This window comes from Bombina bombina, chromosome 9, assembly GCF_027579735.1.
Source record: "Bombina bombina isolate aBomBom1 chromosome 9, aBomBom1.pri, whole genome shotgun sequence".
NCBI lineage: Eukaryota > Metazoa > Chordata > Amphibia > Anura > Bombinatoridae > Bombina > Bombina bombina.
The window spans coordinates 20938521-20956451 of record NC_069507.1 but is presented as its reverse complement, the minus strand read 5'-3'; the positions used below and the strand labels follow the sequence as shown (position 1 = coordinate 20956451).

Genomic DNA, 17931 nt, shown 5'->3' with positions numbered 1-17931 from the left:
AGAAGGTTTGGAGAAGGGTTTATTGACGAGCTCCCTAAAGGGTGAAATCTCGGCCTTATCTATTTTGGTACTCAAACGTCTGGCGGATGTCCCAGATGTACAATATTTTTGTCAGGCCCTGGACATAATCAGGCATGTATTCAAACCAGTTACTCCTCCATGGAGTCTTAATTTGGTTCTCAAAGTTCTTCAAGGGGTTCCGTTTGAGACTATGCATTCCTTAGATATTATGTTGGAAAGTTTTATTTCTTGTTGCTATTTCTTCTGCTCGGAGAGTGTAAGAGCTCTCGGCATTGCAGTATGAGTTTCCTTATCTTATTTTTCATTCAGATAAGGTAGTTTTACATACTAATCTAGGATTCTTCCTAAGGTTGTTTCTGATCGGAACATTAATCAGGAGATTGTGGTTCCTTCCTTGGGTTCTAATCCTTCTCAGAAGGAAAGACTTCTGCGTAATTTGGACATGGTCCGTGCGTTAAGGTTTTTCTTACAGACGACTAAGGACTTTTGTAGGTCTTCTTCTTTGTTTGTGATTTTCTCAGGAAAATGTAAGGGACAGAAAGCTACAACTAATTTTTTTCTTTTTGGCTGCAGAGTATCATACGTTATGCATATGAGACTGCTTGGCAACAGCCTCCCTAGAGAGTTACGGCTCATTCCACTAGGGCTGTTGCTTCCTCTTGGGTGTTCAAAAATGAAGCTTCTGTGGAACAGATTTGCAAGGCTGCAACTTGGTCCTCTCTTCACACTTTTTCAAAGGTTCTCCAAATTTGACACTTTTGTCCAGCTGAGGTCGCTTTTGGGAGAAAGGCTCTTCAAGCAGTGGTGCCTTCCGTTTAGGTTCCCTGTCTTGTCCCTCCCATATCATCTGTGTACTTTAGCTTGGGTATTGAATCCCATTAGTAATTAAGATGATCCGTGGACTCATCGTGTCTTAAAAAAAGAAAAGAAAATGTATGCTTACCTGATAAATTTATTTCTTTTTTGACACAATGAGTCCACGGCCCGCCCCTGTTCTTTTAGACAGGTTGTGGGTTATTGTAAACTTCAGACACCTCTGCACCTTGGCTTTTCCTTTCTCTTCCTTACTTCGGTCGAATGACTGGAGTGGGAGGGAAGGGAGGAGCTATTTAACAGCTCTGCTGTGGTGCTCTTTGCCTCCTCCTGCTGACCAGGAGGTGAATATCCCATTAGTAATTAAGATGATCCGTGGACTCATCGTGTCAAAAAAGAAATACATTTATCAGGTAAGCATAAATTTTCTTTTTACACTTAAAGGGACAGTTTGCTCAAAAATGTTCTTCGCTTTAATTTGTTTCCAATGATCCACTTTACCTGCTGGAGTGTATTAAATTGTTTACAAGTATTTCCATTACCCTTATATTGGCATTTGAAATAGTTTATTTAGCCTGTGGTATCCCCACCCATCCTGAAAGTTTTTGGCCTTAAGGCCAAGCTGTGTTAACGCAGCCAGTAAAAGAAATTACAGTCCAAGTGGGTTATAGAAGAGATAAGGTAGTAAATTGTTTAATTTTCCATTGTTCTCTCCAAGTATTGGTGATTGGTTTATGGACAGATATAAGATACAGACACATGTATATGTACACAATGTGATACAGTAATGAGATCTGATTATACCTACAGATATAAGATACAGACACATGTATATGTACACAGTGTGATACAGTAATGATATGTGATTATACCTACAGATATAAGATAAAGACACATGTATATGTACACAATGTGATACAGTAATGAGATCTGATTATACCTACAGATATAAGATACAGACACATGTATATGTACACAATGTGATACAGTAATGAGATCTGATTATACCTACAGATATAAGATACAGACACATGTATATGTACACAATGTGATACAGTAATGAGATCCGATTATACCTACAGATATAAGATAAAGAAGCAGGTATATGTACACAGTGTGATACAGTAATGATATGTGATTATACCTACAGATATAAGATACAGACACATGTATATGTACACAATGTGATACAGTAATGAGATCTGATTATACCTACAGATATAAGATACAGACACATGTATATGTACACAGTGTGATAAAGTAATGATATGTGATTATACCTACAGATATAAGATAAAGACACATGTATATGTACACAATGTGCTTCAGTAATGAGATCTGATTATAGCTACAGATATAAGATAAAGACACATGTATATGTACACAATGTGACACAGTAATGAGATCTGATTATACCTACAGATATAAGATACAGACACATGTATATGTACACAATGTGATACAGTAATGAGATCTGATTATACCTACAGATATAAGATACAGACACATGTATATGTACACAATGTGATACAGTAATGAGATCTGATTATACCTACAGATATAAGATACAGACACATGTATATGTACACAATGTGATACAGTAATGAGATCTGATTATACTACAGATATAAGATAAAGACACATGTATATGTACACAATGTGATACAGTAATGAGATCTGATTATACCTACAGATATAAGATACAGACACATGTATATGTACACAGTGTGATAAAGTAATGAGATCTGATTATACCTACAGATATAAGATAAAGACACATGTATATGTACACAATGTGATACAGTAATGAGATCTGATTATACCTACAGATATAAGATACAGACACATGTATATGTACACAATGTGATACAGTAATGAGATCTGATTATACCTACAGATATAAGATACAGACACATGTATATGTACACAATGTGATACAGTAATGAGATCTGATTATACCTACAGATATAAGATACAGACACATGTATATGTACACAGTGTGATACAGTAATGAGATCTGATTATACCTACAGATATAAGATAAAGACACATGTATATGTACACAGTGTGATACAGTAATGAGATCTGATTATACCTACAGATATAAGATAAAGAAGCATGTATATGTACACAATGTGATAAAGTAATGAGATCTGATTATACCTACAGATATAAGATAAAGAAGCATGTATATGTACACAATGTGATAAAGTAATGAGATCTGATTATACCAACAGATATAAGATACAGACACATGTATATGTACACAGTGTGATAAAGTAATGAGATCTGATTATACCTACAGATATAAGATACAGACACATGTATAAGTACACAGTGTGATACAGTAATGAGATATGATTATACCTACAGATATAAGATACAGACACATGTATATGTACACAATGTGATAAAGTAATGAGATCTGATTATACCTACAGATATAAGATAAAGACACATGTATATGTACACAATGTGATAAAGTAATGAGATCTGATTATACCTACAGATATAAGATAAAGACACATGTATATGTACACAGTGTGATACAGTAATGAGATCTGATTATACCTACAGATATAAGATAAAGACACATGTATATGTACACAATGTGATACAGTAATGAGATCTGATTAATTATACCTACAGATATAAGATAAAGACATGTATATGTACACAGTGTGATACAGTAATGAGATCTGATTATATCTACAGATATAAGATAAAGACACATGTATATGTACACAATGTGATACAGTAATGAGATCTGATTATACCTACAGATATAAGATACAGACACATGTATATGTACACAGTGTGATACAGTAATAAGATCTGATTATACCTACAGATATAAGATAAAGACACATGTATATGTACACAATGTGATACAGTAATGAGATCTGATTATACCTACAGATATAAGATACAGACACATGTATATGTACACAGTGCAATACAGTAATGAGATCTGATTATACCTATAGATATAAGATAAAGACACATGTATATGTACACAGTGTGATACAGTAATAAGATCTGATTATACCTACAGATATAAGATACAGACACATGTATATGTACACAATGTGATACAGTAATGAGATCTGATTATACCTACAGATATAAGATACAGACACATGTATATGTACACAATGTGATACAGTAATGAGATCTGATTATACCTACAGATATAAGATAAAGACACATGTATATGTACACAATGTGATACAGTAATGAGATCTGATTATACCTACAGATATAAGATACAGACACATGTATATGTACACAATGTGATAAAGTAATGAGATCTGATTATACCTACAGATATAAGATAAAGACACATGTATATGTACACAATGTGATAAAGTAATGAGATATGATTATACCTACAGATATAAGATACAGACACATGTATATGTACACAATGTGATACAGTAATGAGATCTGATTATACCTACAGATATAAGATACAGACACATGTATATGTACACAATGTGATACAGTAATGAGATCTGATTATACCTACAGATATAAGATAAAGACACATGTATATGTACACAGTGTGATACAGTAATGAGATCTGATTATACCTACAGATATAAGATAAAGACACATGTATATGTACACAATGTGATAAAGTAATGAGATCTTATTATACCTACAGATATAAGATACAGACACATGTATATGTACACAATGTGATACAGTAATGAGATCTGATTATACCTACAGATATAAGATAAAGACACATGTATATGTACACAATGTGATAAAGTAATGAGATCTGATTATACCTACAGATATAAGATACAGACACACATATATGTACACAATGTGATACAGTAATGAGATCTGATTATACCTACACATATAAGATATAGACACATGTATATATACACAGTGTGATACAGTAATGAGATCTGATTATACCTACAGATATAACATAAAGACACATGTATATGTACACAATGTGATACAGTAATGAGATCTGATTATACCTACAGATATAAGATACAGACACATGTATATGTACACAGTGTGATACAGTAATGAGATCTGATTATACCTACAGATATAAGATAAAGACACATGTATATGTACACAATGTGATAAAGTAATGAGATCTGATTATACCTACAGATATAAGATACAGACACATGTATATGTACACAATGTGATACAGTAATGAGATCTGATTATATCTACAAGCTCAACCCATTTTATTAGGTTGTGGATTCAAAACACAAAATCAGCTAATTCATATACACAAATAAACCTTTACAAAAGCAAATCTAATACATTTTATACTCTGCAGCTGGCAAAAAAAGTAATTGGAACCACATTAAAGGGTCAGGAAACCCAAACATTTTTTTCATTATTCATATAGGAAATACAATTTTAAACAACTTTACAATTTACTTCTATTATTTAATGTGCTTCCTTCTCTTGTTATCCTTTGCTGAAAGGTTAATCTAGACAAGCTCAGGGGCAGCAGAGAACCTTGGATTTAGCTGTTGATTGGTGGCTGCATATATATATATATATTGATTGTGATTGGCTCACTCATGTGTTCAGTTAGAAACCATTAGTGCATTGCTGCTCCTTCAACAAATGATACCAAGCGAACGAAACAGATTAGATAATAGCAGTAAATTAGAAAGTTGTTTATAATTGTATTCTCTATCTGAATCATGAAATACATTTTTTGGGTTTCATGTCCCTTTAAGGGAAAAACTATTTTATAGTATACTGTCCCTTTAACATCCATTGAAATCGTATAGCACAGAAGTAAATACTACCAAAACATATTTTTTTGTGTTCCACTGGTTAGGTTAGTATTTCAGTGTTATCCACCATAAAATTTACTGCGAGCCCCTATAGAAGTCTATTATGACATGCAGATGTTGGAAGATGGTACGGACTGCGCTAGAGCAAGGTAAGCACATCACAGCGATAACATTATTTCGCTCTACATGTAATCAAGGCCTAAATCTGCTGCTAGCGAGCAGGACTGTAGTGCACTATTATGCAATGTGCTGCAACTTTGTCTGGCAGCCACTGTTTTAAAGATGGATCTTCTAATGATCCAAAACAAAACAAAAACTGCCAAATGACAAGAAGCGTTATTTTACAATGAGCTTTCATTTTGTCTTCCTACAGGTCAGAAATTATTTTCTCTTGTGCAAATTTGTTTAGAGAATTTAGAGAACAAACGATTAGATTACAAGTTTTGCGCTATAGAGGGTGCGAAACAAAAGTTGCGATATTTCACCCTCCATAACGCTGCCATTACAAGTTTCTGAAAAGCCACCTTGTGCTTGCGATATGGTGGCGATAAGCTCCATACTGCACAAAATCCAAGGGCTGAGAATACGTGCTTGTCCACGCTTTCGCCATAGACATTAATGGGGAGAAAGTGTTAGAAAAAAAACTAACACCTGAAGTGCGGACTGGCGATCACTGTAATGCAACCCCATTGATGTCTATGGGGGGAAAAAAAAGTTGTGTAAACCAACACTCCCGACATCGCCGCCACAAATAAAAGCTATTAACCCCTATTCCGCCACTCCCCGACATTGCCGCCACTATAATAAAGTTATTAACCCCTATTCCGCCGCTCGCCGACACCTAAATAAATGTTATTAAACCCTAATCTGCCGCCACAAATAAAAGCTATTAACCCCTATTCCGCCGCTCCCTGACATTGCCGCCACTAATAAAAGTTATTACTGCCACTAAATAAACCTATTAACCTATAAACCGCCAGCCCCCCACATCGCAAAAAAACAAAATGAAACTATTAACCCCTAAACCTAACAACCCCCTAACTTTATATTAAAATTACAATATCACTATCTTAAAATAAATATAAACTTAATAAATATAAACTTAATAAATATAAACTTACCTCTGAAATTAAAAAAAACCTAAGTTTAAACTAACAATTAACCTAACATAACTATTATACTAAAATTAAAATAACTATCAATTAAAAAAAAACAACTAAATTACACATTAAAAAAACCTAACACTACTAAAACAATTTAAGTCTAAAATTACAAAAAATACTAAATTACGAAAAATAACAAACAAAATGATCAAAAATAAAACAATTACACATAATCTAATAGCCCTATAAAAATAAAAAAGCCCTCCCAAATAAAAACAATTTTGTTTGTTATTTTTCGTAATTTAGTATTTTTTATTTTTTTGTAATTTTAGACTTAAAAATTGTTTTAGTAGTGTTAGTTTTTTTTTTAATGTGTAATTTAGTTTTTAGTAGTTATTTAAATTTTAGTACAATAGTTTAGTATAATAGTTATGTTAGGTTAATTGTTAGTTTAAACTTACGCTTTTTTTTATTTCACAGGTAATTGTTTATTTAAGATAGGGATATTGTAATTTTAATTTTAAGTTAGGGGGTGATAGGTTTAGGGGTTAATAGTTTAATTTATTAGTGGCGATGTGGGGGGCTGGCGGTTTAGGGGTTAATATGTTTATTTAGTAGTGGCAATGTGGGGGGCCGGAGGTTTAGGGGTTAATAGGTTTAGATAGTGGCGGCGGAATAGGGGTTAATAACTATTATAGTGGTGGGGATGTAGGTGGACGGGCGGCAGATTAGGGGTTAAGTTTTAAATAGTGTTTGCGATGTGGGAGGGCCTTGGTTTAGGGGTTAATAGGTAGTTTATGGGTGTTAGTGTACTTTCTTACACTTTAGTTATGGGTTTTGTGAAACATTTTTGTTGCGCCAAACTCATAACTACCGCTCTCAGGTGGCAGAACAGATCGTGTCAGTATAGGCTGTAACGCAAGCATTTTAGCCTCACCGCACAACCTGTAATACCAGCTCTATGGAAATTCCACGCAATCATTTCTTTGAGTGCGGGACTGACGTTGCGTTACAGGCTAAAATGCTTGCGGTATAGTTATACCAACACAACTCATAATGGCTGTGTTACTGTTTTTACGCTAAAATTGCCATTTTTTCAGCGTTAAAACCGTAACGCAAAACTCGTAATCTAGCCAAAAGTAAATTAATGTAGCCTGTGTACATTGATGATCGTCACCGTGCTCACTGTGTTTAGTGAATATAGGCCGACAACAACTAAATGAAACATCAAGGTTCATTACATTGACGCCCTGGGCCATAGCCCTCAACGTATAACTACTGTTTTACAGTAAAACAGGCTATTTTAACCCTTTGGCTGCCAGAGAAGGCCACAATGCAATGGATATGAATAAGCTGCAGCCCTCCGGGCAGGCAGCAGTTAATAAACTTATTTATCTATAAATCAGAAGGGAAGAATCATATGGTGAAGCTGAGTTTTTGGCACCAGTTTGCAGGTCCCTCTCGGTACAGTTTAAGTCTGTCATTCCTGCTAGAACACTACTTGCCTATTGCCACTTTGCAGCCCCAGCTGAATACGTCACCCATATATGTGCGGTGCCAGGTTTCTGCTTATTTGCATGGAACAGCTGTCAGACGCAGCATTCATGAAACCTCCGCTGGCAGATTTTTATGAGATGCCTCCAGCATGAATCATTCCAGACCTGCTTCATTTTCATGTTACATTTAATACAGTGAATGTTTTTATCATTACACAGGAAACATGAGTCATTGTGCATAGCTGTAACAGGTGCTGCCATATTGTGCGCATCCATCTGAATACCACGGGTCTGCACTAATGAGCATAATGCCGCTCATTGCTATTTTACTTGTCTAATTGGGGATCGGTTTATTCCTAGAACTCCACTTTCTTAGAAGCCATGATGTTGGGAAGTGAGAACAGATTTCACAAAATAATCTTTGCAAATGAAGAGCGGAAATTGTCAATATATTAACTAGAGCACATGACATGGAAAAACTTGCAGATTTAAAAGAGACACAAACCCCAAATTATTTATTTTATAATTCAAAAATATGGAATGTCTACAGCATTAATATTTCTCATAAAACTAATCCTTTATTAGACAATCGTAAAATGTAATCATGCAACATTTCGGTTGCAAGGCATGATTAAGGGTGAATACACTTGAAACGTCACATGATTACATTTTAAGATGGTCCAATAAAGGATTAGTTTTTATGAGAAATACTGGTGCTGGGGACATGCTATATTTTTGGATATATTGTGGAGATGGACAGAGACCTCTGGCTGCATCAGCACCTACATTGTCTTACTGGTTGCTGAGTGGTATTTATAGTTTATTTTATAATTCAAATAAACATTATAATTGTAATAAAAACTAAATATTTCCAGATTATTTATAAACATCAAATTTACGTTTGATGAAATTCTTTGTTGATGAGAATACCTAAGTACATAGCGTGCACGTGTTTGGAGGACTATATAGCAGCAGTTGTTTAAGAATGCTTTTGGGGACCAGATGGCAGCAGTGTTTGCACAATGCATTCTTGAAAAATTATTGCCATATAGAGGCCCATTTATCAAGCTCCAGACGGAGCGTGAGAGCCCGTTTTCTGGCGAATCTTCAGACTCGCCAGAAACAGCAGTTATGAAGCAGCGGTCTAAAGACCGCTGCTCCATAACGCTGTCCGCCTGCTCTGGGCAGGCGGATAGAGATCGCCGGCATTCAACCCGATCGAATACGATCGAGTTGATTGACACCCGTCTGGGGCCGCGAATCTGCAGGGGGCGGTGTTTGCACCAGCAGTTCAGAAGAGCTGCTGGTGCAATGCTGAATACGGAGAGCTTATTGCTCTCCGCATTCAGCGAGGTCTGTCGGACCTGATCCGCACTGTTGGATCAGGTCCGACAGACCTTTGATAAATATCCCCCATTGTATTTAAGACACATGCACGCACATAAGCCTATCTACCTACTTTTCAACAAAGGGTATAAAAAGAAGGAATGTTTGATAATAGAAATATATATGATTTTTATTTTTACTGTAAGTTCTTTATGAATCATGAAAGAAATTTTGGGGGTTTAAGTCCCTTTAACGCAGTAGAGACCGTTGATAAATTAATTGTGAAATAGGTGACTTAATAATAATAAATGTATGATCACAGCTTGTTTTAGAGCTGGTCAGATGACGGTAATAAAATACCATGAACTCACCTGTCTGTAGGTACATATGATAATTTCACGCAAGTGGTAATGCATGGGTGTCATTGTCTCGCTCACGCAGTCCAGCGCCATATCCACCTCTTTCTTTAGTTTGTGACCATCCGGCAACAACTGCACAATCTTCATCACAACCTAAACAAAGGGACCAGAGAAAAAGCTAATTTATTAAATTATTTTATAAATAAAGGGAAAGAGGGAAACTGCCCTAGTAACCTTATCTTCTATTTAAATAGAGTGTAATTACTAACGGGAAGATCTGACAGCAAGGAGCAGCGGTCAGGCATTGCACAAGTGTTGTGCCGTTTATATCTCAGGATATACAGCAAACTTAGTAGATAAAAAGGAACAGACCAGGACTCTTAAAAATAAAAAGGTGCAGCGTTGTCTAAGGTGTTTTGGTGCCATATTCATAGACTCCAACTGCAATGAACCTAACACAATATAAACACGTAAAGAAAACATCTCGTGGGCTGTGCCTTAATTGACAAAAACTTTTATGTACAAACACTAAAAGAAAAGGACAGTTTACTTTAAAATTATATTTCCTGAAATGCGTCACAAATTATCTATTTTATCTGCTGGAGTATATTAAATAATTTACACATCGCTCCTTCACCTTTATTTTGTCATGTGAAATAGCTGTTTCTCCCTTTTTACCACCTAAACTGAAAATTTCCATACTGCAGTTTTTATTATAGAAAATAAATCAACCTTCCGGGGGGGAGAGAGCCAAGCCAATGTGAAATGGTGTTCCTGCAGCAGCTTTGAATACAGCACACTATTAGCTGCTTGCGTGAGTACTTTGTCCTGTTAACCACCAATTGATTTATAAAGCAAGTGCCGTACTTAGTCTTTGCATTCAGATTGAACTTGATATAGTGGTGAAAAACATCTCTAAGTACCAGTGGGATTATGCGCACTTTTAGTTTTGCAATATTACTTTTCTGGAGTCCTATCATCATTCTAATGTGCATAGTTATTGCCACTGCAAGTGTATGATTCTGGGGCCACAGTAAAAAAAAATAAACAGAGAGGGTACCATGAGGCAGCAACTATATGTGCACAGTCTGGGTCACAGTTGTATGCAGTTGTTCTAGAGCACTGATGCCTGAGTAGCATTGCAGGTACTGAAATTATTTAGGGTTATTCCTAGTTTTTAGCTAAATGTTGGGGTTAGGCTAAAACTCAGGTTTACGATTAGGGATAAATATAAAATTAGATTTAGTGCTGGATTTAGATGTAGGACTAGTTTTAAGATTATGGATAAATATAGTTTAGTGTTGGGTTAAGGCTTAGGGCTTGGTTAAGATCTGGGATAAGTATTAAGTGGTGTTGGGTTTAGGCTTGAAGACCACAGGTTGTCTCTGAAGTTCATTTTCTCCAGAAAAAAACAGAAAACTGAGACACAAAACTGTGCATGTTTTTTATTCTGGGAGGTTTGATTAATGCACACCACAAGTTCTTGCTGGGCAACACTACTTATACAGTGCCAATAGCAGCTGGAAGTGACACGAGTGTAAAATGTGAAACGATGCTATGATAGGATAAGCAAAGTTTTTGTAAAACACATGCTCTATAACCTACACGCCTTATAATACTAAGTACACACATGCACCTTTAACACACGCACTACCCTACACCACACACGCACTACCCTACACCACACACGCCCTAGCCTATAACACACACTCCCCCCTACACCACACACGCATCTGTGGGGAAGGTGCCTCACCTGAAACTCCCCTTTGGTATACTTGGCATCTGGCACACTGACAATCTCATCCTCGCTAATTTCAGGGATGCTCTGCAGTGGAAGGATAAGACATGAAATGAGAAGACATACAATATAAATACTGACAGAGCACAAGAGGGAATGCTGGGTACTTACATTAAAATGCCAGAGGGTCAGTACGGCAATAACCATTGCTGTGGTTGTCCTCCCTTTTCCGCTATGACAGTTAAACACAAACGCTGATTTGGCATCGTCTGCTAATATTGTCTTCATGGCTTCCAGTAACTTGTCAAAATCCTACAGGACAGATAGAAAAATTCAGCAAACCCCTGATACAACCTCCTTATTGTCTGCAAACCACTGATTCAACCTCCTTATTGTCAGCAAACCCCTGATACAACCTCCTTATTGTCAGCAAACCCCTGATACAACCTCCTTATTGTCAGCAAACCACTTATACAACCTCCTTATTGCCAGCAAACCCCTGATACAACCTCCTTATTGTCAGCAAACCCCTGATACAACTTCCTTATTGTCAGCAAACCCCTGATACAACCTCCTTATTGTTAGCAAACCACTGATACAACCTCCTTATTGTCAGCAAACCCCTGATACAACCTCTTTATTGTCAGCAAACCACTGATACAACCTCCTTATTGTCAGCAAACCCCTGATACAACCTCCTTACTGTCAGCAAACCACTGATACAACCTCCTTATTGTCAGCAAACCCCTGATACAACCTCTTTATTGTCAGCAAACCACTGATACAACCTCCTTATTGTCAGCAAACCCCTGATACAACCTCCTTATTGTTAGCAAACCACTGATACAACCTCCTTATTGTCAGCAAACCCCTGATACAACCTCTTTATTGTCAGCAAACCACTGATACAACCTCCTTATTGTCAGCAAACCCCTGATACAACCTCCTTATTGTCAGCAAACCACTGATACAACCTCCTTATTGTCAGCAAACCCCTGATACAACCTCTTTATTGTCAGCAAACCACTGATACAACCTCCTTATTGTCAGCAAACCCCTGATACAACCTCCTTATTGTCAGCAAACCACTGATACAACCTCCTTATTGTCAGCAAACCACTGATACAACCTCCTTATTGTCAGCAAACCACTGATACAACCTCCTTATTGTCAGCAAACCCCTGATACAACCTCCTTATTGTCCGTAAACCCCTGATACAACCTCCTTATTGTCTGCAAACCACTGATACAATCTCCTTATTGTCTGCAAACCACTGATACAACCTCCTTATTGTCTGCAAACCACTGATACAACCTTCTTATTGTCTGCAAACCCCTGATACAACCTCCTTATTGTCCGTAAACCCCTGATACAACCTCCTTATTGTCTGCAAACCACTGATACAATCTCATTGTCTGCAAACCACTGATACAATCTCCTTATTGTCTGCAAACCACTGATACAACCTCCTTATTGAACATAGCACAGACACTCGACTGCACGGCATTCCAGGCACAAAACACATTATTATAGTATGAACAATATACGGTATGCAGACTAGTTATACTTTATTAATATTATTTAGGTTATAAGTATTGTGCCTATTTCATATTACCAGAAAGTAAATAATTGGAAAACAACTTTGCAGCCCAGTGTATACTGTATTGTAACTTCTGCTTTGATACGTTATATACAGTACAATATTAGTATATTATTTTTATGCTGAATTAAAAACGTATCACTGAACTTTATACATTAAGCCTTATATATTACATAAAACATGTGTTTCCATATTGCAGCTAATTATTATTATATATATTGCCCTATATTACTGCATCTGTACACAGTGCTTTATTTCACTTTAGTTTCTCAGCGTACTGGTGAACAAACTTACACCTAGATTTAGAGTTTTGTCGGTAAAGACCCGCGGTGCTAACGAGCCTTTTTTTTCCAGCGCACCCTTAAGACAACGCTGGTATTACGAGTTGTCTGAATGGCTGCGTTAGCCTCAGAAAAGGGAGCGTTGAGCATAATTTAGCTCCACTTCAACTCTCAATACCAGCATTGCTTACGGTAGTGGTAAGCTGGAAAAATGTGCTTGTGCATGATATCCCCATAGGAAACAATGGGGCTGAGCTGACTGGAAAAAAACCTAACACCTGCAAAAAAGCAGCGTTCAGCTCCTAACGCAGCCCCATTGTTTCCTATTGGGAAACACTCTCTAAGTCTGCACCTAACACCCTAACCTTACACTTATTAACCCCTAATCTGCCGCCCCCGTTATCGCTGACACCTACATTATATTATTAACCCCTAATGTGCCGCTCCGGACACCGCCGCAACCTACATTATCCCTATCAACCCCTAATCTGCTGCCCCTAACATCGCCGACACCTACATATTATTTATTAACCCCTAATCTGCCCCCCCCCAACGTCGCCGCCACCTACCTACACTTATTAACCCCTAATCTGCCAACCGGACATCGCCGCCACTATAATAAATGTATTAACCCCTAAACCGCTGCACTCCCGCCTCGCAAACACTATAATAAATTTTATTAACCCCTAATCTTCCCTCCCTAACATCGCCACCACCTAACTACAATTATTAACCCCTAAACTCCCGCCCCCAATGTCGCCGCTACTATAATAAAGTTATTAACCCCTAAACCTAACCCTAACCCTAACACCCCCCTAAGTTAAATATAATTTAAATAAAACGAAATAAATTTACTATCATTAAATAAATTATTCCTATTTAAAACTAAATACTTACCTATAAAATAAACCCTAATATAGCTACAATATAACTAATAGTTACATTGTAGCTATTTTAGGATTTATATTTATTTTACAGGCAACTTTGAATTTATTTTAACTAGGTAGAATAGCAATTAAATAGTTATTAACTGTTTAATTAATAGCTACCTAGTTAAGATAATTACAAAATTACCTGTAAAATAAATCCTAAACTAAGTTACAAATACACCTAACACTACACTATCAATAAACTAATTAAATAAATTACCTACAATTATCTAAACTAAAATACAATTAAATAAACTAAATTATAATACCAAAACCCCCACTAAATTACAGAAAATAAAAAAAATTACAAGAAGTTTAAACTAATTACACCTAATCTAAGTCCCCTAATAAAATAAAAAAGCCCCCCAAAATAATAAAATGCCCTACCCTATCCTAAATTACAAAGTAATCAGCTCTTTTACCAGCCCTTAAAAGGGCTTTTTGCGGGGCATTGCCCCAAAGTAATCAGCTCTTTTACCTGTAAATAAAAATACAATACCCCCCCAACATTCCGATCAGCCAATAGAATGCGAGGTCAATCCGATTGGCTGATTGGATCAGCCAATCGGATTGAACTTCAATCTGATTGGCTGATTGAATCAGCCAATCAGAATTTTCCTACCTTAACTCTGAATGGCTGATAGAATCCTATCAGCCAATCGGAATTCGAGGGACGCCAGCTTGGATGACGTCATTTAAAGGAACAGTCATTCATCGGGAAGTCGTCGGCCAGGATGGATGTTCCGCGTCGGAGGTCTTCATGATGCTGCCGCTCCGCTCCGGATGGATGAAGATAGAAGATTCCGCTTGGATGAAAACTTCAATCGGATGGAAGACCTCTTCTGCCCCGCTTAGATGAAGAATTCGGCTCGGCTGAGTGAAGACGACTCAAGGTAGGGAGATCTTCAGGGGGTTAGTGTTAGGTTTTTTTAAGGGGGGTTTGGGTGGGTTTTAGAGTAGGGGTATGTGGGTGGTGGGTTGTAATGTTGGGGGGGGGGGTATTGTATTTTTATTTACAGGTAAAAGAGCTGATTACTTTGGGGCAATGCCCCGCAAAAAGCCCTTTTAAGGGCTGGTAAAAGAGCTGATTACTTTGTAATTTAGTATAGGGTAGGGCATTTTATTATTTTGGGGGGCTTTTTTATTTTATTAGGGAGCTTAGATTAGGTGTATTTAGTTTAAACCTTGTCATTTTTTTTTTTTTTTTCTGTAATTTAGTGGTTTTTTTTTTTTGGTATTATAGTTTAGTTTATTGAATTGTATTTTAGTTTAGATAATTGTAGGTAATTTATTTAATTAGTTTATTGATAGTGTAGTGTTAGGTGTATTTGTAACTTAGGTTAGGATTTATTTTACAGGTAATTTTGTAATTATTTTAATTAGGTAGCTATTAAATAGTTAATAACTATTTAATAGCTATTCTACCTAGTTAAAATAAATATAAATCCTAAAATAGCTACAATGTAACTATTAGTTATATTGTAGCTATATTAGGGTTTATTTTATAGGTAAGTATTTAGTTTTAAATAGGAATAATTTATTTAATGATAGTAAATTTATTTAGTTTTATTTAAATTATATTTAACTTAGGGGGGTGTTAGGGTTAGGTTTAGGGGTTAAAAACTTTATTATAGTAGCGGCGACGTTGGGGGTGGGAGTTTAGGGGTTAATAATTGTAGTTAGGTGGCGGCGATGTTAGGGAGGGCAGATTAGGGGTTAATAAAAGTAGGTAGGTGGCGGCGACGTGGGGGGGGGCAGATTAGGGGGTAATAAATATAATATAGGTGGCAGCGATGTTAGGGGCAGCAGATTAGGGGTTCATAGCTATAATTTAGGTGTCGGCGATGTCCGGTCAGAAGATTAGGGGTTAAAAAAATGTATTATAGGGTTTGCGATGTGAGGGGGCTTCGGTTTAGGGGTTAATAGGTAGTTTATGGGTGTTAGTGTACTTTATAGCACAGTAGTTAAGAGCTTTATGTTCCGGCGTTAGCCCATAAAACTCTTCTTAACTACTGACTTTTTTTTGCGGTTGGAGTCTTGTTGGTAGAGGCTGTACCTCTCACTTCTTCCAAGAATCCTAATACCAGTGTTAGGCAAATCCCATAGAAAAGATAGGATATGCAATTGACGTAAGGGGATTTGCGGTAGCCTCGAGTCGCAGAAAGAAAGTGAGTGGTAGACCCTTTCCTGCCTGACTCTAAATACCAGCGGGCGTTAAAAAGCAGCGTTAGGACCCCTTAACGCTGCTTTTTAACCCTAACGCAGAACTCTAAATCTAGCCGATAGATTCTGCACAGAGCTACATTATACACAAAATATAAACAGAACGTAATGGACCAGTAAATGCAGTAGATTTGCATAAACAAATGCATCATAGAAACACAATGCAATAGAACTTCAAATGATTAGTAGCTTTTTTATGACAAATTCCTTAGCTGACAGAGGTCTGCAATGCACTGGGAATCACAGCACTGCAGGTATCCAGAGAGGCTATTTGTTAGTCATGGGCTATTACCTGCTCCCGGGGGGCACAGAAGTCTGGAATAGGGACCCTTCGGTACACCAGCCCTGGGTAAGAGCTTTTATGCTGATTGAAAACTTCCTGTATCGTTTGACATGTTTTAAACATCTTCATCTGCTTCTCCTGCTCCAAGTAAACTTCCAACCACTTCTGTGAGGTCAGCACGTGATTCGCTACGGTGGCCTCTAATTTCTGAAAAAGACAAAATGCAGGAACTATCTGCTCAACCACAAACTGGCAGAGATTAAAGGGACATAAAACACTAAAACTGTAATAAAGAAGGTTTACTCATAAGTTAAAAACATTTGCGATATCTTTTCATTATTTATTTTGTCCAGATTTTCCTGTAATTTAATTCTGGGCTTTCCAGTTCCACTGACATTCTACAAATGTTATCTAATCTCTTCTGCTGGGGACAATTAGAGACATATTAAACAGACAAAGTGCGTACAAGAGCGCACACACATGCACAGACTCATGCACACACACATGCATACAGATACATATATACACACATGTATAGAGTCATGCACACAGATACATACACAGACTCATATACACACACATGCATAGACTCAGGCACACAGATACATATATACACACATGCACAAAGATACATATAGAAACATGCATAGACTCATGCACACAGATACATATATACACACACACATGCATAGACTCATGCACACAGATACATATATACACACACACATGCATAGACTCATGCACACAGATACATATATACACACACACATGCATAGACTCATGCACACAGATACATATATACACACACATGCATAGACTCATGCACACAGATACATATATATACACACACATGCATAGACTCATGCACACAGATACATATATACACACACACATGCATAGACTCATGCACACAGATACATATATACACACACACATGCATAGACTCATGCACACAGATACATATATAC

General features: G+C 36.8%; 1 protein-coding gene across 2 annotated transcripts in view; it reads right to left on the bottom strand.

Annotated features, from left to right (window-relative positions):
* PALD1 (phosphatase domain containing paladin 1) overlaps positions 1-17931 on the bottom strand; it is a 456745-nt gene that overhangs the window by 103875 nt on the left and 334939 nt on the right. For both annotated transcript variants that reach the window (XM_053691938.1, XM_053691939.1), the window contains exons 15-18: positions 16973-17170; positions 11818-11958; positions 11662-11733; positions 9921-10061 (exon numbers count right to left, since the gene is read on the bottom strand). In XM_053691938.1, coding sequence (XP_053547913.1) covers positions 9921-10061; positions 11662-11733; positions 11818-11958; positions 16973-17170 — 552 coding nt within the window. The remainder of the gene's footprint in view (positions 1-9920; positions 10062-11661; positions 11734-11817; positions 11959-16972; positions 17171-17931) is intronic.